This window comes from Salvelinus namaycush, chromosome 2, assembly GCF_016432855.1.
Source record: "Salvelinus namaycush isolate Seneca chromosome 2, SaNama_1.0, whole genome shotgun sequence".
In the NCBI taxonomy this organism is placed as follows: domain Eukaryota; kingdom Metazoa; phylum Chordata; class Actinopteri; order Salmoniformes; family Salmonidae; genus Salvelinus; species Salvelinus namaycush.
In genome coordinates this window covers 27141177-27167157 of record NC_052308.1, presented here as the reverse complement: position 1 = coordinate 27167157, position 25981 = coordinate 27141177, and the positions used below count along the sequence as shown (strand labels likewise).

At 43.8% G+C, this 25981-nt stretch overlaps 3 protein-coding genes across 3 annotated transcripts in view; 2 read left to right on the top strand and 1 right to left on the bottom strand.

Moving 5' to 3' along the window:
• c2cd5 (C2 calcium dependent domain containing 5) overlaps positions 1–6832 on the top strand; it is a 66589-nt gene extending 59757 nt beyond the window's left edge. The window contains exons 25-27 of the mRNA XM_039010145.1: positions 1138–1334; positions 1494–1640; positions 5395–6832. Of these exons, the coding sequence (XP_038866073.1) occupies positions 1138–1334; positions 1494–1640; positions 5395–5520 (470 nt within the window). The 3' untranslated portion in view covers positions 5521–6832. The remainder of the gene's footprint in view (positions 1–1137; positions 1335–1493; positions 1641–5394) is intronic.
• Positions 6833–7723: 891 nt separating this feature from the next.
• On the top strand, positions 7724–22648 carry lmf2a (lipase maturation factor 2a). Its single transcript, XM_039010122.1, has 15 exons — positions 7724–8015; positions 14567–14683; positions 14780–14916; positions 15012–15040; positions 15396–15589; positions 15841–16019; positions 16141–16282; positions 16399–16524; positions 16599–16704; positions 16840–16936; positions 17458–17640; positions 17812–17980; positions 18133–18244; positions 18797–18905; positions 21719–22648. Exons 1-15 carry the CDS (start codon positions 7922–7924, stop codon positions 22169–22171), a joined length of 2247 nt encoding a protein of 748 aa, XP_038866050.1. The 5' UTR covers positions 7724–7921; the 3' UTR covers positions 22172–22648.
• On the bottom strand, positions 22324–25506 carry miox (myo-inositol oxygenase). Its single transcript, XM_039010134.1, has 10 exons — positions 25374–25506; positions 24809–24892; positions 24630–24710; positions 24267–24429; positions 24120–24187; positions 23887–23996; positions 23595–23662; positions 23449–23498; positions 23202–23314; positions 22324–23123 (listed from the first exon to the last, which is right to left on the bottom strand). Exons 1-10 carry the CDS (start codon positions 25389–25391, stop codon positions 23015–23017), a joined length of 864 nt encoding a protein of 287 aa, XP_038866062.1. The 5' UTR covers positions 25392–25506; the 3' UTR covers positions 22324–23014.
• Between the last annotated feature and the right edge of the window lie 475 nt (positions 25507–25981).

Below are 25981 nucleotides of genomic sequence, written 5' to 3'. Positions count from 1 at the left end.
AATACATAAATAGGCTGAAGCATAGGGTTTCCCATCTGTATTTACCCCATTGGGCTGATCATTAGCTTGACCAAACTCTAAAAATTATCTTGTTGCTAGTTAGCAACATATTGATGGCTTGAAAGTCCCCAAAAATGTGCCACTGGCACTCATCAAAGGACCATGTACAGTGAATATAATGTAGGCCTACCAGTTACACCTGACCCGTGCTACATTTAGCACAGGTCTCCCCATGCATTCAACACTATTGGCTAGTGCTAGATGTGCATAAACCTAGCCGCTCAAAACTGCTTTCAAAAGTGTGTTTTCCCACCACTGCATTAATAATGCTGTCATGCCCTGACCATAGAGAGCTTTTTATTCTCTATGTTGGTTAGGTCGGGGTGTGACTAGGGTGGGTTATCTAGGTGTATATATCTATGTTGGCCTGGTGTGGTTCCCAATCAGAGGCAGCTGTTTATAGTTGTCTCTGATTGGGGATCATATTTAGGCAGCCATTTCCCCATTGTGCTTTGTGGGATCTTGACTATGTATAGTTGCCTGTTAGAACTATTGTTAGCTTCATGTTTCGTTTTGCGATTTATTGTTTTTCTTTGAGTTTCTCTTCTAAATAAAGAGGATGGAAACATACCACGCTGCATCTTGGTCCACTCCTTATAACACTCGTGACAAATGCTGTACAATGACTGGGCATGCATGTTTCTCTTCCTGTGCAGAAATTTGAATGCTCCTTACTCTTGAGAGAAATATTATTTTCTCGTATAGAATGTGACAAGCTGACCAATTTAATAAATAAACTATTCTACTATGGGGTTGTCTGATTTTGCTGTTGCTTACTCGTGTTGTTGGCTGAGGAAAAAGAAATGTGGACAAAAGAAATTCATTAGATATCCCTAATTCAAAATGTGCATTTCCAAAGTTACTGGCTCTCATTTGGATCTGGCCTAAATTTAACCCGTTTGTAGTTTGCATTCAAACTCCACACACACACTCTATATCCATTTCCTCCAGCTCATAGCTCATCATATCCTCTGTTCTTTGTAGCACCATTTAAAGGCTGAGTCTGGTATCTCCATCCCTCCCTCTTTTTCTCGCTCGCTCCCTTTCTCTCCCCCATTCTCTCTCCCCCTCCTCCAGTCTCGTCCTCAGAGCGCTGCAGTCCTCTCCCAGAGGTGCGGTCCCGGTCCCTACGCTCTACCAGGTCGTTGCCATGCGGTGCCCCTGTTACCGTGGTGAAGATGACTCCTCTGTCCTTTCTCCCCAGGACGCGCATCGTCAAATACTTGGGAATCATCAACATGTTCTTCATTAGAGAGACCACGTCACTACGAGAGGTACACACACACACGTTTGTGCAATAGATTCCTGCAGGTGTCATCAGAGATGAGTAGGAAATGATTACATGTCTTTCTGTGGTGTGCGTAGTCTGTTCCTCTGCTAGCTCATTGCAATGATTTCGCAAAGGTTAACATATTTACCTGTGTGTGTGTTAGGAGGGGGGTGTAAGTGGGTTCCTGCATTCCTTCATAGCGGAGGTGTTTGCCATGGTCCGTGCCCATGTAGCAGCTCTGGGGGGCAACGCCGTAGTGTCATACAGCATGAAGGAGTGTGTCTTCATGGAAAACCCCAACAAGAACCAGGTACACACACACACTGTTAATTTGCTCTGTTAGTTAAAGAACTGGAGGCCTATAGTATTGTTCTGTTTGAACAATATTTTCTCAAAGAACCATCAGGTTAACCCCTTACACTCGTGGAACTTGACCTATGTGGTTTGGGCCAAATTGAAATGAACTATAATAAGCATAGGTTTTTCAAGCAGAAATTTGCTTCCTGCAACACAAACCCAAAAAGGTTCTGGGACACTGTAAAGTCCATGGAGAATAAGAGCACCTCCTCCCAGCTGCCCACTGCACTGAAGATAGGAAACACTGTCACCACCGACAAATCCACTATAATTGAGAATTTCAATAAGCATTTTTCTACGGCTGGCCATGCTTTCCACCTGGCTACCCCTACCCCGGTCAACAGCACTGCACCCCCCACAGCTACTCGCCCAAGCCTTCCCCATTTCTCCTTCTCCCAAATCCAGTCAGCTGATGTTCTGAAAGAGCTACAAAATCTGGACCCCTACAAATCAGCCGGGCTAGATAATCTGGACCCTTTCTTTCTAAAATTATCTTCTGAAATTGTTGCCACCCCTATTACTAGCCTGTTCAACCTCTTTCGTGTCGTCTGAGATTCCCAAAGATTGGAAAGCAGCTGCGGTCATCCCCCTCTTCAAAGGGGGGGACACTCTTGACCCAAACTGCTACAGACCTATATCTATCCTACCCTGCCTTTCTAAGGTCTTCGAAAGCCAAGTCAACAAACAGATTACCGACCATTTCAAATCCCACCATACCTTCTCCGCTATGCAATCTGGTTTCAGAGCTGGTCATGGGTGCACCTCAGCCACGCTCAAGGTCCTAAACGATATCTTAACCGCCATCGATAAGAAACAATACTGTGCAGCCGTATTCATTGACCTGGCCAAGGCTTTCGACTCTGTCAATCACCACATCCTCATCGGCAGACTCTACAGCCTTGGTTTCTCAAATGATTGCCTCGCATGGTTCACCAACTACTTCTCTGATAGAGTTCAGTGTGTCAAATCGGAGGGTCTGTTGTCCGGGCCTCTGGCAGTCTATATGGGGGTGCCACAGGGTTTAATTCTTGGACCGACTCTCTTCTCTGTATACATCTTGCTGCTGGTGAATCTCTGATCCACCTCTACGCAGACGACACCATTCTGTATACTTCTGGCCCTTCTTTGGACACTGTGTTAACAACCCTCCAGGCGAGCTTCAATGCCATACAACTCTCCTTCTGTGGCCTCCAATTGCTCTTAAATACAAGTAAAACTAAATGCATGCTCTTCAACCGATCGCTGCCCGCACCTGCCCGCCTGTCCAACATCACTACTCTGGACGGCTCTGACTTAGAATATGTGGACAACTACAAATACCTAGGTGTCTGGTTAGACTGTAAACTCTCCTTCCAGACTCACATCAAACATCTCCAATCCAAAGTTAAATCTAGAATTGGCTTCCTATTCCGCAACAAAGCATCCTTCACTCATGCTGCCAAACATACCCTTGTAAAACTGACCATCCTACCAATCCTCGACTTCGGTGATGCCATTTACAAAATAGCCTCCAATACCCTACTCAATAAATTGGATGCAGTCTATCACAGTGCCATCCGTTTTGTCACCAAAGCCCCATATACTACCCACCACTGCGACCTGTACACTCTCGTTGGCTGGCCCTCGCTTCATACTCGTCGCCAAACCCACTGGCTCCAGGTCATCTACAAGACCCTGCTAGGTAAAGTCCCCCCTTATCTCAGCTCGCTGGTCACCATAGCAGCACCCACCTGTAGCACGCGCTCCAGCAGGTATATCTCTCTGGTCACCCCCAAAACCAATTCTTCCTTTGGCCGCCTCTCCTTCCAGTTCTCTGCTGCCAATGACTGGAACGAACTACAAAAATCTCTGAAACTGGAAACACTTATCTCCCTCACTAGCTTTTAGCACCAGCTGTCAGAGCAGCTCTTAGATTACTGCACCTGTACATAGCCCATCTATAATTTAGCCCAAACAACTACCTCTTTCCCTACTGTATTTATTTATTTATTCATTTTGCTCCTTTGCACCCCATTATTTCTATCTCTACTTTGCACGTTCTTCCACTGCAAATCAACCATTCCAATGTTTTACTTGCTATATTGTATTTACTACGCCACCATGGCCTTTTTTTGCCTTTACCTCCCTTATGTCACCTCACTTGCTCACATTGTATATAGACTTATTTTTCTACTGTATTATTGACTGTATGTTTGTTTTACTCCATGTGTAACTCTGTGGTGTTGTATGTGTCGAACTGCTTTGCTTTATCTTGGCTAGGTCGCAATTGTAAATGAGAACGTGTTCTCAACTTGCCTACCTGGTTAAATCAAATCAAGTTTATTTTATATAGCCCTTCGTACATCAGCTAATATCTCGAAGTGCTGTACAGAAACCCAGCCTAAAACCCCAAACAGCAAGCAATGCAGGTGTAGAAGCACCTGGTGAAATAAAATAAAATAGGTATGACCATGGTAGCAATTCGAAGAGTACACATTGAAGGTTATGGGTAAATGACCAGACTCCAAACATTACACTGTTGATTTGATGTGCTTTTTATATTTACTGTACTTTTCACAGCATTTGTCAATAACGAAATCTGAAAATACTCTGGATTTATTCAGTAACAATAAGAATATTAATTGAAATGTTGGATTAGGTGCAAGATAAGAAAACAAGATTACAAGGGTTTGAGTGAGAGGTTGTCTTGAAGTGGCCACACACCTCTCCAAACTGTAGACAGTTACTAAGTCATTTCAATGCACTTTTATGACACAAGGAAAGAGTCTTCAACTATAAGGTGCTTTTTTTTAGCTCTCCTAGCTTTGACGTTGAGGAACTGAAGCAAGCACACTTGTAGTTTTTTGTTTGGAACACAGCACTGCGTCCTCACCATCACACAATTTTGATGTTTATGCAATCCCAGAATGTTCCGTTATAAATGACAATCTGGGTCAGGTGGGCATCATTTGATATCTTATTCTATTGCCAACATGGCTAGCTAAGTTATAAAATATGATCTCACAGTGTTAGGCTTTCAAAAGGCACTTCAGACAAACAGATTGTAATTTTAGTGAGCATAGTATGGAGTCATGAGTGCATTCAAGTGCGTGTTCCGCGGCAAATTTTCTCCACAATATAACAAACATAGGTTCATTCTGTTCAGGACAACCCAGGGTATAAAGCATGTTTTCCTTGTAATTGGATCAAACATAACAATCACAAACGTTGATTCTGTAAATTAAATGAGTTTTCAAAAAGGAAATGTGAGGTGCATGGGTGTGTGGGTGTGTGGTTAGCTTGCATGACATCAGTGGTATTTATTATATTCCTCAACATCTCATCTTTTAGAACAAATCAACTCCTCTCGATTTACAGCATGTCCCTCACTCAGAGAACAGATGTGCAAAAGTAGCCCAGTTAGCAGGAGGGATGGGGAGCATGTTGTTTCACGTGATGCTCAAGTTTATAACGGCTGTCAGTCAAAACTCATACAGTGCTGTGAAGTGGATAACTGGAGCTCTGACGTCATGTATATCATGTTACTGTACAGCCACTGTGTTCCAATTTAGGCGCTTATCAATAACAAAACCTGACATTTTCAACCCGAGTACGGGATGACGGGCTGTGAGTGGAAAGGGCTACAGACCCTCATGTCTGTCTTCTCGTTCTATCTCGCCCTTCTCTCTCTCTCTTTCCCATTTCTCTCTCTCTCTGTCTCTCTCCAGGCTCAGTGTCTGATTAATGTTAGTGGTGATGCTGTCATCTTTGTCAGAGAATCAGACCAGGAGGCCATACCCCCTCTGATTACGAGCGGACAGACCAGCACCACTGGGGCTGATGGGCCCACATGACACTCACGCACGCACACACACACACACACACACACACACACACACACACACACACACACACACACACACACACACACACACACACTTGAGTCTAGCCATCCAAATAATTGTGATTTATGTCTGCCATAAACAGACTAGTTGGAGAAATTGTCTCTTAATTGGCCATTAAGGCACTCTACATAAGCCATTTAGAGGCATTATGTCATGTCTGTCTTTGTCTGTCTGTTGGTGATATAATAGACATTCCAATACATGGTGAAGTTTTAGGCAGCTAAAAGACTGATTGCTCTCCATCCAGTCACTAGCCGGCCATTCTAAAGTGTACAGGGTAGTCATTAGTAGACAGCCATGAGTACCATACTCAGTACAGCAGGGTTTCCCAATAGGCAGCCCGTGGGCCAAATTCGACCCGTGTGGTTTTATTTTGCCCACTCAAGATTTCGGCGCAAAAAAACATGGTTTTATATCATTTTTGTTCTTTGACATAAGACTGTAAAATCACCAGGAAATTAGCTCAAAGTGATTTTAATTTAGGAAATCTGTTTCCAAGTATTCCCACGCATAGCTATAGGCATATGTGATTGTATCCCAATTTAATCAAGGTGTGAAATTATTCTGTTTTTGTGAAATACTATATCTGTTTGGGATTCTTGCGGTCAATTTGCAGGGTACTAATTATAACTATTTTCCGGATCCCCAACCATCTGCTCAAGGAAATGTAGGCCCACGACTTAGTAATTGGGGACCCCTGCAGTACAGGATAGCCACTACTGAAGATGGCCATGGTAGAGAGAACTAAATTGAGTTTAATTGTGTCACTGTATGACAATGTTTTTGGCAAACATTCACACAAACATACAACCACCCCGTGGACAGCCTCCTGTCACACTCCTGGCTGTCCTGACTGCGGCCTCAACGGTGTCCATACTACTGAACTCTCCTGTTTTTAACAATCATGTAAATGCTGGGAAATAAACTTATTGCGATGACCTCTTTTTGTTCATAGTCTGGGTGCCACGATAACTTTTATTTGTGTAAATGTACTCTAAAATCTGATTTTAGTATTTTTATAAAGTAAGAGTATATTAGTGGTGTCTAATTTTGCATGTCTAATGAAGTCCTTGAAGTTTGATTAATTGTGTAAGAAGTAAGAGATGCGTTCTACTGTTAATGAATACAACCTGTTTCTCTTTCTCTGTAAGACTTGAATGTAAATACATATAGAGTGTGTTGCTTAGTGTCTAGCAGCATGTATCTACTATTGCCATGACTGTCAGCTTGTTGCCTGAGATAAACAGTACTGCACAATAAACTGAACTACAGTGAAAAACAGCCTGCCAATGTCTGGTCCTGTCTCTCGGTGCCTATCAATTATCTCCTGTTATAAATGTTTTTTACTGAAAGCATTTTCATGTCAAAGCAGATAAGATTGTTTTGAAACTGTGATTATGTACATGACAAGGAAAGATCAAGTTACACAGAGGTGCGTTCAGTTCGCTTAAACGTTTGCTACGTTGCGGAACGGTGTGTACTCAGCGACACGTTTCCCCAAAACGTATTGAACAGACTTTGACGTACGTTTGGTGGGTGAAGCTTGAAGTGGCCATGCTGACACTGTTCCCCAACCCCTCCGGTCCTCACTATCTGGGCAAGTGGCAAAGTAATAAACCCTGCCTATTTATCTAATTACATTTTAATATTGACCCTAGCCTTAAACACACTGCGAACCTAATGATTAACCCTAAATTATAACCAAACAATTTTCTGTTGTCGATATAGATAATGTTGACTACGCTGCGTCCACATTTAGTGGGAACCAACGATGTATATAAACCCTGGATTGCTAGTTGCTATGGATTGGGCAATGAGAGACTTTGAAGTCACTGGATCAGCCATATTGGCACTCCCGGTAGAAGCAGTCCTTAAATTAAATCTTCCAAGGACAGAATTACACGTATTTGTTGGTGTAGTGGGGACAGTAACATTAGAGCTTTCAAAAATGTATACTTTGAGAAAAATGTTTTTATATGTTTAGCTCACATAATGTCATGTGTAAGTATACTAAGGTGTCTGTAATAGAAAAAATGTGGCAGAAATGTAGACATTGAATGCATTTCTATAGCTTCCAAAATATTTTTTTGAATGGCGGAAGTGCCAAAATCAGATGGAAGTGCAGTGGCTTCAAAACAGCACTCCCGGGAAGTCTAGTGTATATAAACATAATTGGTGGGAACCCATGCCCACGCCTTTACCCCAATATCAACATTTTGATCCACCGATAGGGACTTGTCTCCAGGTTATGTGAAAATCCCACACCGACTTCCCGTTCCACTACAGTAGACTACTGTCGCGTCCTGCAGAAACAGATAGAGATCCCAGGAAGGGCCTCCACACAGCAGACATGGGCTACATTACTCTGCCACGCCGCCTGTTCCTTTGGTGCATGGCTCTCATCTACATGGTAGCCTTCGTCTCCCTCTACCTGCAGATACCAGGTGAGATATCTAGTTAGCTGACCCATTTAGCTAGCTAGGATAGCTTCTTGACAGTTATGAATGTTATGGTATGCTAGCAGCTGTTAGCCAGCTAGCTAGCCTCCTATAGCATTGTACTTGACTTTGAAGTCAAACATATTTCAAGTTTCATTGCTTTTTTGCATTGGGAACGTGTTCCCCTGTAGCTAGCTAGCTAGCTAGCTAAGCAACTTGTTACTCTTGCAGTTACTAGTTAGTTTAGCTAAGTATTTTTAGCCAGATAACGGTAGACACTAATTCTATTTTATTATACTTAGCCCGACTTCTTTCTGTCTCTAGACACGGGCCACATATCTTTTAAGTAATTTTTTACTTTCCTGACCAAGGAAAACTTAGTTTTATATTGGATATTCGATATTCTCCATAATAGTTATTGAACCAAGCTTGCCATGACTATGACGATGGTATACTCTGAATCAGGCGGATAAAAAAAAAGTGAAATCCGAAATCGTATTATGATCTTAAATAGCTCTTACACCAAGTGTTCCATGACTAAAATGATATATTCTGAATTGGAGGTGGATGGACAAAAATCCACATTTTTTATGGATGACTATGGAAATGATATATTCTGAATCTGGGGAAAATGGACAAAAATCTCCCCAAAACTGTGTGTAATTAAATCATTGAGTGGAACACATTCTATTTCAGTGACAGCAATATGGGAAGGAAGGGGAGAGGTTGTTCTTAGATTTAAGGAGTAATGTTAAAAAGCTTAAATTAACTGCTGATATAATCTTTAGGGGATGTAGTATTTAATTATTTATTTTTTGAGAATTAGTAGGATTTACACCTTCCCTGTCTCTGGTCCACGCTTGAGTCAAATTGGTGGCGGTAATCCACCTTAAAGTTTGTTTCCAACCTTAATATAACATCCACAGAAGAGGAAGAATCAATTTTGCCTGTATCCCCCGGCGATTACACGTAGACCGCATGAGAGGAATGTACCCTACGACGAGAGGCATAGACATTTCGTGAGGTAGCTCTACCAGCTTGAAAGTTGCAGTAGTAATTAGCATTCTTGAAAGTATGCAGATTGAAAGCATAAACAAAACTGCTGAAATTTCTGTGTGGAAATTTCTGTGGATTTTCTCCATCCTCCCCTGATTCTGAATATATAATTTTCATAGTCATGGCACGCTTTCTGTAAGAGCTATTGAAGATTTAAATTCCAAATCTTATTATAAAAACAAAAAGTTTGTCAACAACACTTCAAATTAGTGGATTTGTCTATTTTAGCCACTCCCGTTGCTGACAGTTGTGTAAAATCGAGCACACAGCCATTCAATCTCCATAGACAAGCATTGGCAGTAGACTGTGGCACAGTCATAGGAGCTCCTCCGGTCAACTGTAAGTGCTGTTATTGTGGAGTGGAAACGTCTAGGAGCAACAACTGCTCAGCCGCGAAGTGGTAGGCCACACAAGCTCACAGAACGAGACCGCCGAGTGCTGAAGCACGTAGCGTATAAAAATTGTCTGTCTTCTGTTGCAACACTCGCTACCGAGTTTCAAACTGCCCCTGGAAGAAACGTCAGCACGAGAACTGTTTGTCGGGAGCTTCATGAAATGGGTTTCCGTGGCCGAGCAGCACAAGTCTAAGATCACCATGCGCAATGGCAAGCGTTGGCTAGAGTGGCGTAAAGCTCTCCGCCATTGGACTCTGGAGCAGTGGAAACACGTTCTCTGGAGTGATGAATCACGCTTCACCATCTGGCAGTCGAATCTGGGATTGGCGGATGCCAGGAGAACGCTACCTGCTTAAATGTATTGTGCCAACTGTAAAGTTTGATGGCGGACGAATAGTGGTCTGAGGCTATTTTTCATGGTTCGGGCTAGGCCTTTAGTGAAGGGAAATCTTAATGCTACAGCTAGGGTTGCACATTTTGGGGAATATTCGGAGGTGGAAACTCTTTCCATGGAAATAACGGGAATATATGGGAATTAACGGAAATATATGCAAATTAATTTTAATACCATTTAAATGTATTTTTTTTGTGTTGGATATATTTACCATATCATATGGAGACATAATTGCAAATGATTAAATCCTTCCAATAGAGAGAGAGAAAAAAATATTTAGTTACGAATTGAACTTTAATTAAATGAGTTGACGCTTCACATTAGAGGTCGACCGATTAATCGGAATGGCCGATTTTCAAGTTTTCATAACAATCAGAAATCGGTATTTTTGTGCGTCGATTAAAAAATATATATATTTTTTTTTACACCTTTATTTAATCTTTATTTAACTAGGCAAGTCAGTTAAGAACACATTCTTATTTTCAATGACGGCCTAGGAACGTTCTGCCAGAACGACAGATTTTTAACCTTGTCAGCTCGGGGGATCCAATCTTGCAACCTTACAGTTAACTAGTCCAATGCTCTAACACCTGATGACATTGCACTCCACGAGGAGCCTGCCTGTTACGCGAATGCAGTAAGCTAAGGTAAATTGCTAGCTAGCATTAAACTTATCTTATAAAAAAACAATCAATTACTGTCATTGCTCCAATGTGTACTTAACCATAAACATCAATGCCTTTCTTAAAATCAATACACAAGTATATATTTTTAAACCTGTATATTTAGCTAAAAGAAATCCAGGTAAGCAGGCAATATTAACCAGGTGAAATTGTGTCATTTCTCTTGCGTTCATTGCACGCAGAGTCAGGGTATATGCAACAGTTTGGGCCGCCTGGCTCTTTGCGAACTAATTTGCCAGAATTTTACGTAATTATGACATAACATTGAAGGTTGTGCAATGTAACAGGAATATTTAGACTCATGGATGCCACCCGTTAGATAAAATACAGAACGGAATAAACGTTTTGTTTTCGAGGTGATAGTTTCCGGATTAGTCAAAGGTATATGGTTTAGAGAGAAATAGTCGACTCGTTATAATTCCTGTAATAACTTGCGGCTGAACTTGAAAGGGCTTCCTTCGTTATTTTACCGTTCATGTCTTCCATAGAGAATGTCTTGATCTACTTCAAATAAGGTCTGTGTTTCGCGGAGGAGCAGACTGACAGGGGACCATGCAGACAAGCTCTGCTTTCTGCACTACAAACCAAAACTTCTTAACTGGGAATATTGAAGACCCATGAAAGCTGCTGGTTCGTTTTAACATATGTTCTCATGTTATTTGAGACTAAATTGATTTTATTTATGTATTATATTAAGTTAAAATAAGTGTTCATTGTTCATTCAGTATTGTTGCAATTGTCATTATTACAAAAATGTGTGTGTGTATGAGATATATATAAATAAAAATTGATAGATTTTCTTAATCGGCCGATTAATCGGTATCGACTTTTTTGTCCTCCAATAATCGGTATCGGCGTTGAAAAATTATAATCGGTCGACCTCTACTTCACATGGGATGATTTCACTGAACAACAAAAGAAAGGGAATATTGAATGAACCCCAATGATCCATCGCATCTCCCAAAAACGTTTTCATCTATAAAATGATAGTCTAGAAACTAAAGCTTTGGTTGTCTTCTTCTCAGGCTTCCATGTCTCCTCCCTGGACCTCCTCAATGTCCACCTCTTGAACATCAGACTTGGAGGCCTCATCTTCACTGTCACTTTCCAACCTTGTTTAGGATGGCTCGTTGTCAGGCTCAAAAAGCCTCAAATTTGCCCGGATGGACACCAATTTTCAACCCCTGTATTGGTCAGCCTGTTGCGTACTTTGGTGTGTGTGTTCCCAAAAAGGACCAGTTGCGCTCTGAGGCGGCTGATGTTGGTAGGGTTTGGAGGATGATGGAGGCAACAGGGGAAAGAGCCTCAGTCCCTTCCACCAGGTGGCTGATGAGATATGTTGGCACGACTGCCATATTGCATCTCCATCCCAAAGCCCTTGCTTAGAAGTGTACTTCACCAGACTGCCAAGAACCTTGCCCTCATCCAGGCCAAGGTGGCGAGACACGGTAGTGATGACACCATAGGCCTTGTTGATCTCTGCACCAGACAGGATGCTCTTGCCAGCGTACTTGGGGTTCTAAATGTACGCTGTGGCGTATATGGGCTTCAGGCAGAAGTCTTCATGTTTTTTGATGTATTTCAGAACTGCATTTTCCTCTGCTTGGAGCAGCAGTGAAGTGGGCATTGCAGTACGGATTTTTTCTCTTACATATGCAAGCAGAGTCTGAACATCAGACAGGATGGCATTGTCTCCTTCAATCCATGCAATGGCTACTGCTTTAGGTTTCAGGAGTTTCAGGCTGCTTACCTCTCTCTCCCAAAATAAATCACCAAGGAGGATCCTCTTGATGTGGCTGTCCATATCGGCAGACTGTGATATGGCCATTTCTTGGAGAGACTCCTTCCCCTCCAGGAGACTGTCAAACATGATGACAACACCACCCCAACGGGTGTTGCTGGGCAGCTTCAATGTGGTGCTCTTATTCTTCTCACTTTGCTTGGTGAGGTAGATTGCTGCTATAACTTGATGACCCTTCACATGCCTAACCATTTCCTTGGCTCTCTTGTAGAGTGTATCCATTGTTTTCAGTGGCATGATGTCCTTGAGGAGCAGATTCAATGCATGATGGGTGTGATGTGAGGGCAGGGCCCCTCCACTTTAGACCAAGCAGCGTTCATGGTCGCAGCATTGTCTGTCACCAGTGCAAATACCTTCTGTGGTCCAAGTCATTGATGACTGCCTTCAGCTCATCTGCAAAGTCGAGACCAGTGTGTCTGTTGTCCCTTGTGTCTGTGCGCTAGTAGAATACTGGTTGAGGGGTGGAGATTATGTAGTTAATTATTCCTTGCCCACGAACATTCGACCACCCATCAGAGATGATTGCAATACAGTCTGCTTTCTCTATGATTTGCTTGACCTTCACTTGAACTCTGAATTCTGCATCCAGCAAATGAGTAGATAAAGCATGTCTGGTTGGAGGCGTGTATGCTGGGCGAAGAACATGCAGAAATCTCTTCCAATACACATTGCCTGTGAGCATCAGAGGTGAACCAGTTGCATACACAGCTCGAGCAAGACATTCATCAGCATTTCTCTGACTACGTTCCTCCATTGAGTCAAAAACACTTCAGATTCCAGGAGGAACATGAGATGTTGCTATCAATAAAGTGTCTGATTCATCATTTTCACCACAAATAGAAGTAGAGGGACTTTTCTCAGAGGTTGCTTGTTGTGAGCGCTGAGGGAACTTTATGCATTTGGCCAGATGATTCTGCATCTTTGTTGCATTCTTCACATATGATTTGGCACAGTATTTGCAAATGTACACAGCTTTTCCTCCTAATTAGCTGCAGTGAAATGTCTCCACACATCAGATAGTGCCCGTGGCATTTTCCTGTAAAGATTATAAAAAAGTAGTAAAAAAACCAATACAATTCCATGTACAGATAAATATTTAAGCAGTTAGATTAAACAACTCCTTTGTAATAAGTTTTTAAAAGAAACATGTATGGAAACAGGTGAATGAACACTCCTCAGTTAGCAGGCTCAAGCAAGCTAAAACCCACATGGTAGCCAAAACTAACTAGCAGAAATTAACAAGTTAGAAATGATTTAAACACACTTTGCTGTCGGCTACTATTTACTAGATAACAAAATATCATGCCACAAAATATATTCACCCCTCCCAGTATTGTAATCAAAACTTACCAGAAAGCCTGTTGTCCTTGGCTCAGACAGTAGCAGTGTGGACTCAATAGCATCTCATTAGTGTGCAAGATCTTGAGAATAAGCTGTACATGTGATGGAAGAATGCACTGTGCATGCAGAGGGTTGCAATTCCATTGAATTGGGGATAGTTTAACCAACATATTACACAAGACTTGTCTTGTGTATCCCACAAAAAAGGTTCACTGTTATAAGCTAACTTTTTTGATGAATTTAAGCAAAATTCATCAAACTTCCCATGGAAAATTTCCAGAAAGTTTCCTAGCCTTTGCAACCCTAGCTACAGCATAAAATTACATTCTAGACAATTCTGTGCTTCCAACTTTGTGGCAACAGTTTAGGAAGGGCCCTTTCCTTTTTCAGCATGACAATGCCCCTGTGCACAAAGCAAGGTCCGTGCAAAAATGGTTTGTCAAGATCGGTGTGTTTGATGGGGTTAAGCCTTGATCTCAACCCCATTGAACACCTTTGGGATGAATTGGAGCGCTGACTGCAAGCCAGGCCTGATCGCCCAACAGCAATGCCCGACCTCACTAATGCTCTTGTGGCTGAATTGAAGCAAGTCCCCGCAGCAATGTTACAATATCTAGTGGAAAGCCTTCCCAGAAGAGTGGTGGCTGTTATAGCAGCAAAGGGGGGACGAGCATACTTTTGGCCATGCAGTGTACTATCTTCATACTCATGGTATACTTGGTTCAATAGCTATTGAGGAGAGGGAACCAAATGTCCAATATAATACAAATGTTATCTAGGTGTTCGGTTAGGCTAGATGGGGTTTTCTTCCTATGGAACTACATCCTAAAGTAAACCTCCAGTACAAGTTACTTCTTCTCCCTGTTGACAAGGTGTGTGTTTTCCAGGCCTGTATGGAAATGATGGCCTGTTACCAGCACGGTGGCAACTGCGGTACAGTGGTAAGGCTCTCTGGGAGCAGCTCCTCTCCTCTCCCACCTTACTGTGGCTCGCGCCACGTCTGGGTGAGTTCCTAAACAACATTTTAGCAATGTGTTGTGACTAACTGATCATTTGAATCATAAATCGAATAGATTCTAACAGTGTAAACTGTATTCTAGGTCTTGACACCCAGACTGCCATGGAGCTGCTCTGCCTGCTGGGGGCAGCACTGAGCCTGGCTGCTACAGTACTGGAATCACTCAGAGACAGCTTGGTGTTTCTATTTCTCTGGATCATGTACCTGTCAATGTACCAGGTCAGTTATACCACACACACACACACACATACACACTGCTGTAGCGGGAGCCAGTATACAGTACGCCTGATCTGTGACTCTGCCTGTTGTTCCAGGTGGGACAGGTCTTCCTCTACTTCCAGTGGTGAGTTGTGTGTGTGTGTGTTTGCCACACCCAGAGAGTGAATGCCACCCTGAGGTTGCATGTTAATTAACACCCCAGTACTGCTGTTAGCGTGTGTATGAGACTGAGTAGTCTTGGCAGTCAGCTGATGTGTATGTGTGATTGGTGCTCCTACTGCTGTGCAACTGCATCTGTCAGGTGCCAGATTATAAACACTATAACACATTGATAACAACATCACCATAGTAGCATCATGATGAAAACACTACAACATTAGCCCTGTCTGGGCATGCTCAGTCTCTGGGTCCTAACACTCTCTCCACCTTGCTCATTCTCCCTCCCCTTCTCCTTTCCTTTTCTCTGTGACTGCATCCAGGGACTCTCTTCTCCTGGAGACTGGGTTCCTCTGTGTGCTCATCGCCCCGGTGACGTCTTTGCGGGGGTGGCGAGCGGGCAGGGAGCACGACCCTGTGACCTTCTGGTTGGTCCGTTGGCTGCTGTTCAGACTGATGTTCGCCTCCGGAGTCGTCAAACTCACCTCCCGCTGCCCTACCTGGTGGGGCCTCACAGGTAGCTGTGTGTGTGTGTTGCATAATTGCTCAAGCAGGTTACCTAACTCATCAGACGTTACTGCCGCTCAGACTGCTGTTTCTGAGCGTCTTTCTCTCCCCCTGATGTACCACAGAGACCCAGTGTATCACACCGTCTCTGGCCTGTGCGTGCGTAACATGTATATCTCTCTCTAGCCCTAACATATCATTGAGGCCCAGTGTAGCTACTGTTGATGTGTGCCTCTAACATGTGGTGGTGTATGTCTCTAGCGCTGACATATCACTACGAGACCCAGTGTATCCCTACACCCTTGGCCTGGTTTGCCCACCAGCTGCCCGTCTGGTGGCATAAGCTGTCTGTGGTAGCCACCTTCGCCATTGAGATCGCTGCTCCATTCCTCTTCCTCAGCCCTCTACGTCGACTTCGCCTCGGGGCCTTCTACATGCAGGTCAGATTAACTCTGTGTATGTTGTAGCATTTTGTCATCAACAGTTTGGGGACTTGGTCTGTCTCCCCCCTCTGGCGGTTAGGTGAAGTGCAGTGTTTTCTGTCACCCCTGTGGTAGTTAGGTGGTACTGCAGGTGCTGATCATCCTGTCTGGAAACTATAACTTCTTCAACCTCCTGACTCTGACAATGTGTCTGTCTCTGCTGGACGACGAGCATATATACTTCTGGCTACGCAAGAAATACACTCCTAACCCTAACCAAGGTACACACACTCCGACACATACACACTGTGTAGGTAACTTGCATTGAGGACAGTCAGTCAGTTACTGGAGGCAGGATGTGACATGTACTCCCTGGTTCTGTCTCTGCTCCAATCAGGTTCCTTGTTGTGGTGGGCAGGGTTTGTGGTGGAGATTGCAGTCTGGGCTCTAATTGGCTTCGGAATGGTCACATGGTTTGACCTGCAGATCAACTGGGACAAGGGTACTGTCTCCTCCAGGACAGGTGTGTGTGCGTGTCAGATATCAGCTGTAGTAGATAATCATTGTTTTGACTCTTATTGCTGGTTATCTCCTCAGTGTTTACCTTCCACCAGTTTAACCAGTTCCTGAAGACTGTCACCTTCCCCTCGGTCTGGCTGGGAGTACTGTCTCTCACCTGGGAACTAGTCTCTTCCATGTTCAGGTAACACACACACACCTCTCTGGGAAAGTGGTATGTTCTGTGTGTTGTCTTGGTGTGTGTAGAGTGTTTCTTCAGGAGGCTTTGGGATACTGCTGTGTGTGTGTGTATTTACATGTGTGTCTGTGTGTTCTGTAGGTGTGCGTGTGTGGAAGGGTTCTTCAAGAGGTTTTTGGGTACAGTCCAGTGGACAGTGTTTGGTGCTGCTGCTGTCTCTATGTTTGCCATCAGTCTGGTGAGTAGAACACTCTAGAACATTAGTTCCCAACCCTTTTCGTTTACTGTTCCAACTGAATTTAGCTCTGCCCGGAGTATCCCTGAAGTACCCCTTCATGTGTGACTCATCTCGTGAGTCTTCTGAAGTACTCCCTATGAATAGGCCAAGTACCCCCAGGGTTCTTAGTACCCCTGGTTGGGAACCACTGATCTAGAGTAATGGTACCTGCTCTCAGGTAAGGCATACTTTGTGTGTTCCAGCATGTTCTTGTTCACCTTTATAGAGTGTGATTCTAACAGCAGTGTGTGTGTTTGTCCAGGTCCCATTCACCTTTATAGAGTGTGATTCTAACAGCAGTGTGTGTGTTTGTCCAGGTCCCATTCACCTTTATAGAGTGTGATTCTAACAGCAGTGTGTGTGTTTGTCCAGGTCCCATTCACCTTTATAGAGTGTGATTCTAACAGCAGTGTGTGTGTTTGTCCAGGTCCCATTCACCTTTATAGAGTGTGATTCTAACAGCAGTGTGTGTGTTTGTCCAGGTCCCATTCACCTTCATAGAGTATGACAGTAACGCCAGTGTGTGGCCGGGGGTGCGTCAGGGTTATGATGCGGTCAGTCGTTACCAGCTGGTCAACTCCTACGGCCTGTTCAGACGCATGACTGGGGTGGGGGGGCGGCCCGAGGTGGTCATCGAGGGATCCATGGATAAAGTCACCTGGACGGTAGGGGTGTGTTTGTGTGGGAGAGGTGTATATGGAGAGGTGTATTTTTTGCCCGTTTGTAATGTTTCTGTAATCTGTTTTAAAGCGGAAGTTAACCAAGGCATCTTTTCCCCCCATCCAACTTGAATTGTCTCCATTGTCCTACCCTCTCTCTCCTCCTCCCTCCTCTAGGAGATAGAATTTATGTATAAGCCAGGGAACCTCAGTGCCCCTCCCTCGGTCATCACCCCTCATCAACCACGGCTGGACTGGCAGATGTGGTTTGCAGCCCTGGGAACACATACGCACTCTCCCTGGTTCACCAGCCTAATGTACAGACTGCTGCAGGGCAAGAGGGACGGTAGGGTGTACACACTTCTTCTTTTTGAGGTTAATGGCAGTGCATTACTGCCAATACAGCCACATTAACACAAACTGTATTGTATTTACTGTATTGTAAAATATCTTAACGTTTGCCCCTCACTCTCTCTCTCTCTCTCTCTCTCTCTCCAGTGATTGAGCTCATCCAGTCAGATGTGTCTCAGTACCCGTTCCACCAGCAGCCTCCCACGTACCTCAGAGCTCACCGCTACAAATACTGGTTCACTAAAACACTAGCTGATGGGTTAGTACATACTCACTCTCACACACGTACACACAGAGAACTGATGGGTTAGTACATACTCACTCTCACACACGTACACACAGAGAACTGATGGGTTAGTACATACTCACTCTCACACATGTACACACAGAGAACTGATGGGTTAGTACATACTCACTCTCACACACGTACACACAGAGAACTGATGGGTTAGTACATACTCACTCTCACACACGTACACACAGAGAACTGATGGGTTAGTACATACTCACTCTCACACACGTACACACAGAGAACTGATGGGTTAGTACATACTCACTCTCACACACGTACACACAGAGAACTGATGGGTTAGTACATACTCACTCTCACACACGTACACACAGAGAACTGATGGGTTAGTACATACTCACTCTCACACACGTACACACAGAGAACTGATGGGTGATGAGGTAGTTGATTCATGTTGCGCAGCAATAATCTGAATGTCGACATCTTTGAGGAAATGCAGAAATCATCAGTTAACATGCGCGAGTCAGTGTCACAGCTGACATATTTATGTGTGTGTTGTAGGTCGTATCCTCAGCGCTGGTGGAGGAGGGTGTACATAGAGGAGTTCTATCCCACAGTGTATCTGGGCGACACCTTCCTGGAGAGCATGCTTAGCCAGCATGGACTCAAGGTACAGTGCATTTGGAAAGTATTCAGACCCCTTTACTTTTTCCACATTTTGTTACGTTACAGCTAGTGATGACATTTTTGGCCGATAACGATATCTGATATTTTCCTTGCCAAAAAAAACTATACCGATATTTCAAATTTTAGCGGCCTTTTAAGCATTTAAGTACAGTTAAATAGTTTAAACACACTGACCACAAGGTTATTTGGTTGGAATTTACAGTAAAAATCAAAACAGTAAAAATCAAAACCTATTTCTTTCAATTACTTGCTGTTTTGTTCATTTGTTCAGTCTCAACCAGAATTTCATCATACATGTCAAGCAGTGAAGTTAAAGCTCTGTCTTTCCATGCGTGGCATTTTCCTCGGTGCGCACTGTCACTGTCCATTTCCATCCTGTCCAGCTGTCTGTAATATTTCACGTAAACCCTCTTTCTTGTCTGCATCAAAGTAGCGGTCCTTGTACCTAGCATCAAGCATGGTGGCGACACAGTAGAGGCTCAGAGAGAATGCCACCGAATCGCTTGTTCAGTCTCTAGTAGAGTACTTTTCCAAGTTAACCCGACGGTCTGTGTTGGCATTTTTGTTGAGCAGGCGTTTCAATGCCATGACAGGGTATCACATCTGCTGCAGACACAGTTGATTAGCTTATTTCCCGAGTCAGTTGTTTGAATGGAGCTAAGAGTTTGTTCATGTTTCAAACATGTTCTCAAATGCCATTGAAATGGCAGCAGCGGTATAAGAACCAGCACATTCTTGAGCATGCAATACGGCTTTCCTCAGTGTGAAATCCTCGTCGACCCTCTGTGCTGTCAGACTCAGCATGCTCATGGGGCTGACATCACTGGTCCAAATGTCAGTCGTGAAGCTAATAGCAAGTAGCTCATGGGTGTGTTTCAACAATACTGTGTAACTCCGGTAGGGCAACATCTGAAAAATAGCACCTACTTGGTAGTGTGTACCGGTGCTCGACCAGTCGGCGAAAGCCAACATCATCCACAACAGAGAACGGTTGATTGTCAAGGGCCATGAATACCATTATCTTGCCGATAATGGGTTTTTCCTTTGAGTTGTCTCGCTGAAATTGTCTTACTCTTTCAAATGACTGATGGACTTGTTGACTGCCTCGATCCACACAGCAGACATTTTGGTCTAGATTAGGAATAAAAGTGTTGCACGTGTAGCTGATTGTAGTGTTGCATATCATCTACCTACGTTATATAGGTATGCACGTCAGCTTTGACATCGGTTTTGCACACCGGTGTTAAACTAGACATTGGGCCGATGTTGGCATTTTTAGCTAATATCGGCCGATTCCGATATGTTTACCAATATATTGTGCATCCCTAGTTACAGGGATAAAACTGTTTTTTGGAAATGTTTTGCACATTTTATTAAAATACAAATCACATTTTACATAAGTATTCAGACCCTTTACTCAGTACTTTGTTGAAGCACCGTTGGCAGCGATTACAGCCTTTAGTCTTCTTGGGTATGACGCTACAAGTTTGGTACACCGGTATTTGGGGAGTTTCTCCCGTCTCTGCAGATCCTTTCAAGCTCTGTCAGGTTGAATGGGGAGTGTCGCTGCACAGCTATTTTCAGGTCTCTCCAGAAATGTAAGATCGTGTTCAAGTCCGGGCTCTGGCTGAGCTATTCAAGGACGTTCAGAGACTTGTCCCGAAGCCACTCCTGCATTGGCTTGGCTATGTGCTTAGGGTCATTGTCCTGTTGGAAGGTGAACCTTTGCCCCAGTCTGAGGTCCTGAGCACTCCGGTGCAGGTTTTCAACAAGGATCTCTGTACTTTGCTCTGTTCATCTTTCCCTCGATACTGACTAGTCTCCCAGTCCCTGCCGCCGAAAAACATCCCCACAGCATGATGCTGCCACCACCATGCTTCACCGTAGGGATGGTGCCAGGTTTCCTTCAGACTTAATGCTTGGCATTCAGGCCAAATAGTTCAATCTTGGTTTTATCAGACCAGAAAATCTTGTGGCAAACTCCAAGCAGACTGTCATGTGCCTTTTTCTGAGTGGCTTCCGTCTGGCAACTTTACCATAAAGGCTTGATTGGTGGAGTGCTGCAGAGATGGTTGTCCTTCTGGAAGGTTCTCCCATCTTTGTCAGAGTGACCATTGGGTTCTTGGTCACCTCCCTGACCAAGGCTCTTCTCCCTTGATTGCCCAGTTTGGCCAGGCGGCCAGCTCTAGGAAGAGTCTTGGTAGTTCCAAACTTCATCCATTTAAGAATGATGGAGGCCACGATGTTCTAGGGGACCATCAATGCTGCAGAAATGTTTTGGTACCCTTGCCCAGATCTGTCCCTACACAATCCTGTCTCGGAGCTCTACGGACAATTCCTTTGACCTCATGGCTTGGTTTTTGCTCTGACATGCACTGTCAACTGTGGCACATTGTATATAGACAGTTCTATACCTTTCCAAATTATCCAATCAATTGAATTTTCCACCGGTGGACTCCAATCAAGTTGTAGAAACATCTTAAGGGTGATCAATGGAAACAGGAGGCACCGGAGCACATTTTTTTAATCTCATAGCAAAGTGTCTGAATACTTTTATAAATAAATTGTTTCAGTTTTTATTCTCTAAAAACCTGTTTTCGCTTTGTCATTATGGGGTATTGTGTGTAGATTGAGGATTTTTATTTATTTAATCCATTTTAGAATAAACGTAACAAAATGTGCAAAAAGTCAATACTTTACGAATGCACTGTAACTACCCGTAGTTCTCAGCAAGCACTAAGTGTGTGAGTCCTGTATGTCCTTGTGTCTGACCCGTGTGTGTGTGTGTGTGTATAGGATAAGTCCCTCCCTCGGCGTGTGTCTGAGGCAGCTGTGCCCCAGGTGGTGAAGTGGGTGCGCTCTCAGGTGAGGGGTGTATCTGCCCCCCTGCTGCTCTGGAGCCTCCTCTTCTGCAGTGTCACCCTCTGTCTGCTCCGGGGACTGCAGCTGGAAATTACACTCAAGACCAAACCTACTGCAGCCAAGGCTGAACCAAAACCAAAACCCACAGCTACACCCCACCAGCCTGATGCTAAGGAGGCCAATTCCAACGACAAAGATGGTCTAGGACAAAGACAGGAGGAGGAGCGGGAGGAGGTTGATGCAGAAGAGGTTGATGCAGAAGAGGATGATGCAGAAGAGGATGAGCGAAGGGGGGAAGACGAGGAGAGTGAAAGAGAAGAGAACGATGTAAGAGATGAAGTGGAAGAAGAAGAGGATGGAGAAGAAGAGGAGGGGAGTGTTGACTGACTGTGTCAAGAAATAGTTTCCTCCTGACCCCTGAACATGGGATTTGGTAGCCCTCCCTTCCACTAACTCTCTGTGTCCTAGTGCTCAGGAGAAAGCTGCCTGTCTTGACTACCTGTCTGCCTTTCCCTAACAATAACTTTCTCACCAAAGAATTTCGTTGATGCTTTATTCTACATTTGACAATCACTTTATTTGAAATGAATAGACAAAGTTTTCCAATTATCTATAGTATTATTACAATCAAGAGAAAATAACTTTTTTTGTCAGTGTCCTTGTAATTGTACATGTTTCCGTGTGTGTGTTAAAGGGTGTTTGGTTTGCCACTGTGGTCCTTTGCTTTGCTACCAGATATAATGTACTGAATCACCAATTCTGCACTTTCCCGCCAAGCGTCTTTCCACGTTTGAAAAAACATCACATCCATGAATGGAAAATGTTAATGTTTTTGTATCATTTATAATAAAGATAGGAAATGTATCCATTTGGTTCTTCATTATTAGACAAATTCAAAATGATCTGACAGAGAATTGTAAACTATATGAATTGTAATCGGCATTCTAAGCAACAAACAACGCTTTTAGAATGTTCTGTCATTAGAATATAATGTAGTTGACATACAGATGATGACAACATGGTAAAGGCTATCCAGGTCTGTTGAAGATAAAGCTAATAGTGTTACCCATATCTGAGGAGATGCCCTGGTGTTGCTGCTGGATATGATCTCTATGAAGGTGTGAGAGAGGGCGGAAAAGAAATGAATTGTGATAGTTAATTGGTTTATGAAACATTTGAGGTGGGAGTAGGTGTGTGTGGCTGCCCCATCTGTCTGAGTGTGTGTGTGTGTCACCACTTCAGTACCCCAGGACAGTACTTGTCGATGAGAGACTGGTAGTATGGCTTCAACTTCTCTATGTCAGGCAGCTCAGTGGTCTTGGTGTAGAGGTCAAACTTACTGTAGGGGTCAAATGTTCGAGGTCAAACTGACTGCAGAGAGGGTAGAGAAAATATATTTGTGTGTGTTGAGACGTACTTGAACTCGCGAACCCAGGGAATCATGCGCATGTCCTTGTCATCACAGAGGTGCATGTAGTCTCCATGGGAGTGCCAGGGGTAGAAGGAATGGAACCGGATCATATACAGACCCTAGAGAGGGAGAGTGGAGGAGTGAAGACTTTTAGGTGAGTTAACACTGAGCAGCAGTCTTAAACTAGAACCACTGAGTTTTTGTAAACCTGTATTCTCTTTGCTAATGTAGAACCATAGACCCTCATTCTCACCTCTTCTGGGAGGGTGCACTTGTTGAACTTCATGACCCTGTAGAGATACTCTGGAACAAACAACACAGACAGCAGTTCAGTAGTGTTACTGTGCAGGCCCATGTGCCTTACAGTGGTGACTGTGTGTATGTCTCTGTGTTACTCACCATCATGGCCCCAGGACATGAGCACATTGTCCAGCCCACAGTTTGGCTTATAGATCCCACACTCAGAACTAGAGCGGGGGAGGAGAAGAGAGGTGATGAGGTAAGGAAGAGAGGTGATCATCTGAATTAAGTATATAAGATGGCACATTAACTTTTTGTATATATGTGTCTGCTAAATGGCATAATGTGAACACTTCTCCAGGCTGGCTTATAGCTGACATGTTGTGCAGTGAATGATGGGGTTTGATAAGACTTTTTGATTAGATTGGTAAAAAGAGAAGTGTAACAGTACTTGTAAGCAGGGTTTTTGTCATCGGGGTTGTCCACGAAGGTACTGCCTCGAAACACAATGCCATTCTGGAACCTGCACCCCACTGGGAATGTGTCCCCCACTACAGCCCACTGCAGGACAGGGACACAGTGCAGTTAGCCTAGCGTTGCCTAACATTACAGGCCATTTTACCACTGCTGTTAGCGTAGCCAAGCATCACAACCTGTATCAGGGTAACATTGAGAGGCATTCACCTGGGGTTCCCCTGACAGAGCCATGATCTTCCCAATGTCATGGATCAGCCCCACCAACTGGAACCAGTCTGGAGAGGGAGGAGAGATAAGGATTAGAGTTGTGAACCATGTGTGCATGCGTGCTTGTGTGTGTGTGCGTGTGTTTGCCTTCGTGGGGGTGTTCCCTGCGGATGCCCTCAGCGGTCTGAAAGGCGTGGTATGAGTTGGGGAAGTCGACGTCGGGGTCGGACTCATCAACCAGCTGGTCCAGAGATATGACGGCTTCCATCACCTCCATCTGGGCATGCGCACAACCTGACCACTCAGAGTGCTGCAGAGGAGAGGAGGAGTGGGGAAGGTTAATGAGTGGTATGTTCATGTTATCTGCAACATTAGACGATATTACATAACATATTACATGTTAACAGTCACAGTTACACTCCTCGTTAAACATTACAGGTTGGTTTAGCCTGCTCTACTGAAACACACACACAGTTTGCATTTGCGCTGAACCTGTCTTGACAGACTCACCTTCTGCTTGACAAAGTCCAGGGTCTGGTTGGTGTGCATCAGCTTGTATGTGTTATACACACGATCAATCAGACTCCCGCTCTGTTACATACACACATTACAGATGTGTTGTGATTACCAGCCTTAAAACAGTAATATTATGTCGCAACCATGGTAAAAAATCATACTCCTTTGCTGACCTCAAAATTCCTGTATTCTGTCTTGTCCTTGTCTTTCTGCTCCAGGTCTAAGATGGGGCGGTATGCTAGAGATGGGTCTGGACCCTGAAACAGATAGACAGAGGGACAGACAAAGAAAGTAAAGTACACATTTTAACATGGCGAATGTGATAGAAAACACCATACGTTTCAAATAGAAATATTAGACCTACAAAGTTTTAACCTGTAGCAGTAGATCACACAAAATATTATTTGATTATCAGATGCATAATGACACCAAGTTAAACTTATGATAGACAGACACATACAGACATACACATTAGACAGACACCTTTGCTACAACAATCCTGCAGAAACAGGCATTGTGTGGGTTATATTAATTATATTATATTAATATTGTAGGCCTTGATGCATTTTTTGTAAGGGAAAATCAGGTCTGAAATGTCAGTGTAAATTAAAAACTTTAGAAGCCTTTTTAAACCTTTACATTTCCTGCATTACAGGAAAGTTTTACTGCAACAGGCTGATCAAGTGAAGATCCTACATCTGTAATAGCTAAATATATTTTTTCTACAGTCATACGTACAATATTGACGACCCTCATGGTGAGGTCAGTCCGTCAGTCCGTCCGGGTATGAATAAGTATGGGTCTGCTGGCTCCTCTAAAGTGCAGCCCCAGACCCTGTCCTGTATATACCCCTCTGGTTTAACAACACTTATGTCATACACCCTCACAGCATACAGGTAGTGATAGTTTAACTCAGCCCCCACTGAGATAACGACTAACGGGGTTCATCTGGCTGGACTACTCTGTGTGTACGTGTGTGTGAGCGTGTTTGTTTTCCTTGAGAGAACAGTGAGTCTTTAACTATGATCAGCAGGTATCTGGTTTGGGCTGGTCTTGAGAGTTGTGTTTGTGTGCGTATTTGTCTCTGTGTTATTTATTATAATTTTTTTAATCTCTTATTTAACTAGGCAAGTCAGTTAAGAACAAATTCTTATTTACAATGACGGCGTACCCCGGCGATGCTGGGCCAATTGTGCGCCGCACTATGGGACTGCCAATCACGGCCGTTTGTGATACAGCCTGGCCTGGAATCGAACAAGGGTCTGTAGTGATGCCTCTAGCACTGAGGTGCCGTGCCTTAGACCGCTGCACCACTCGGGAGCCCCTGTTGAGTGATGGAATGTCTG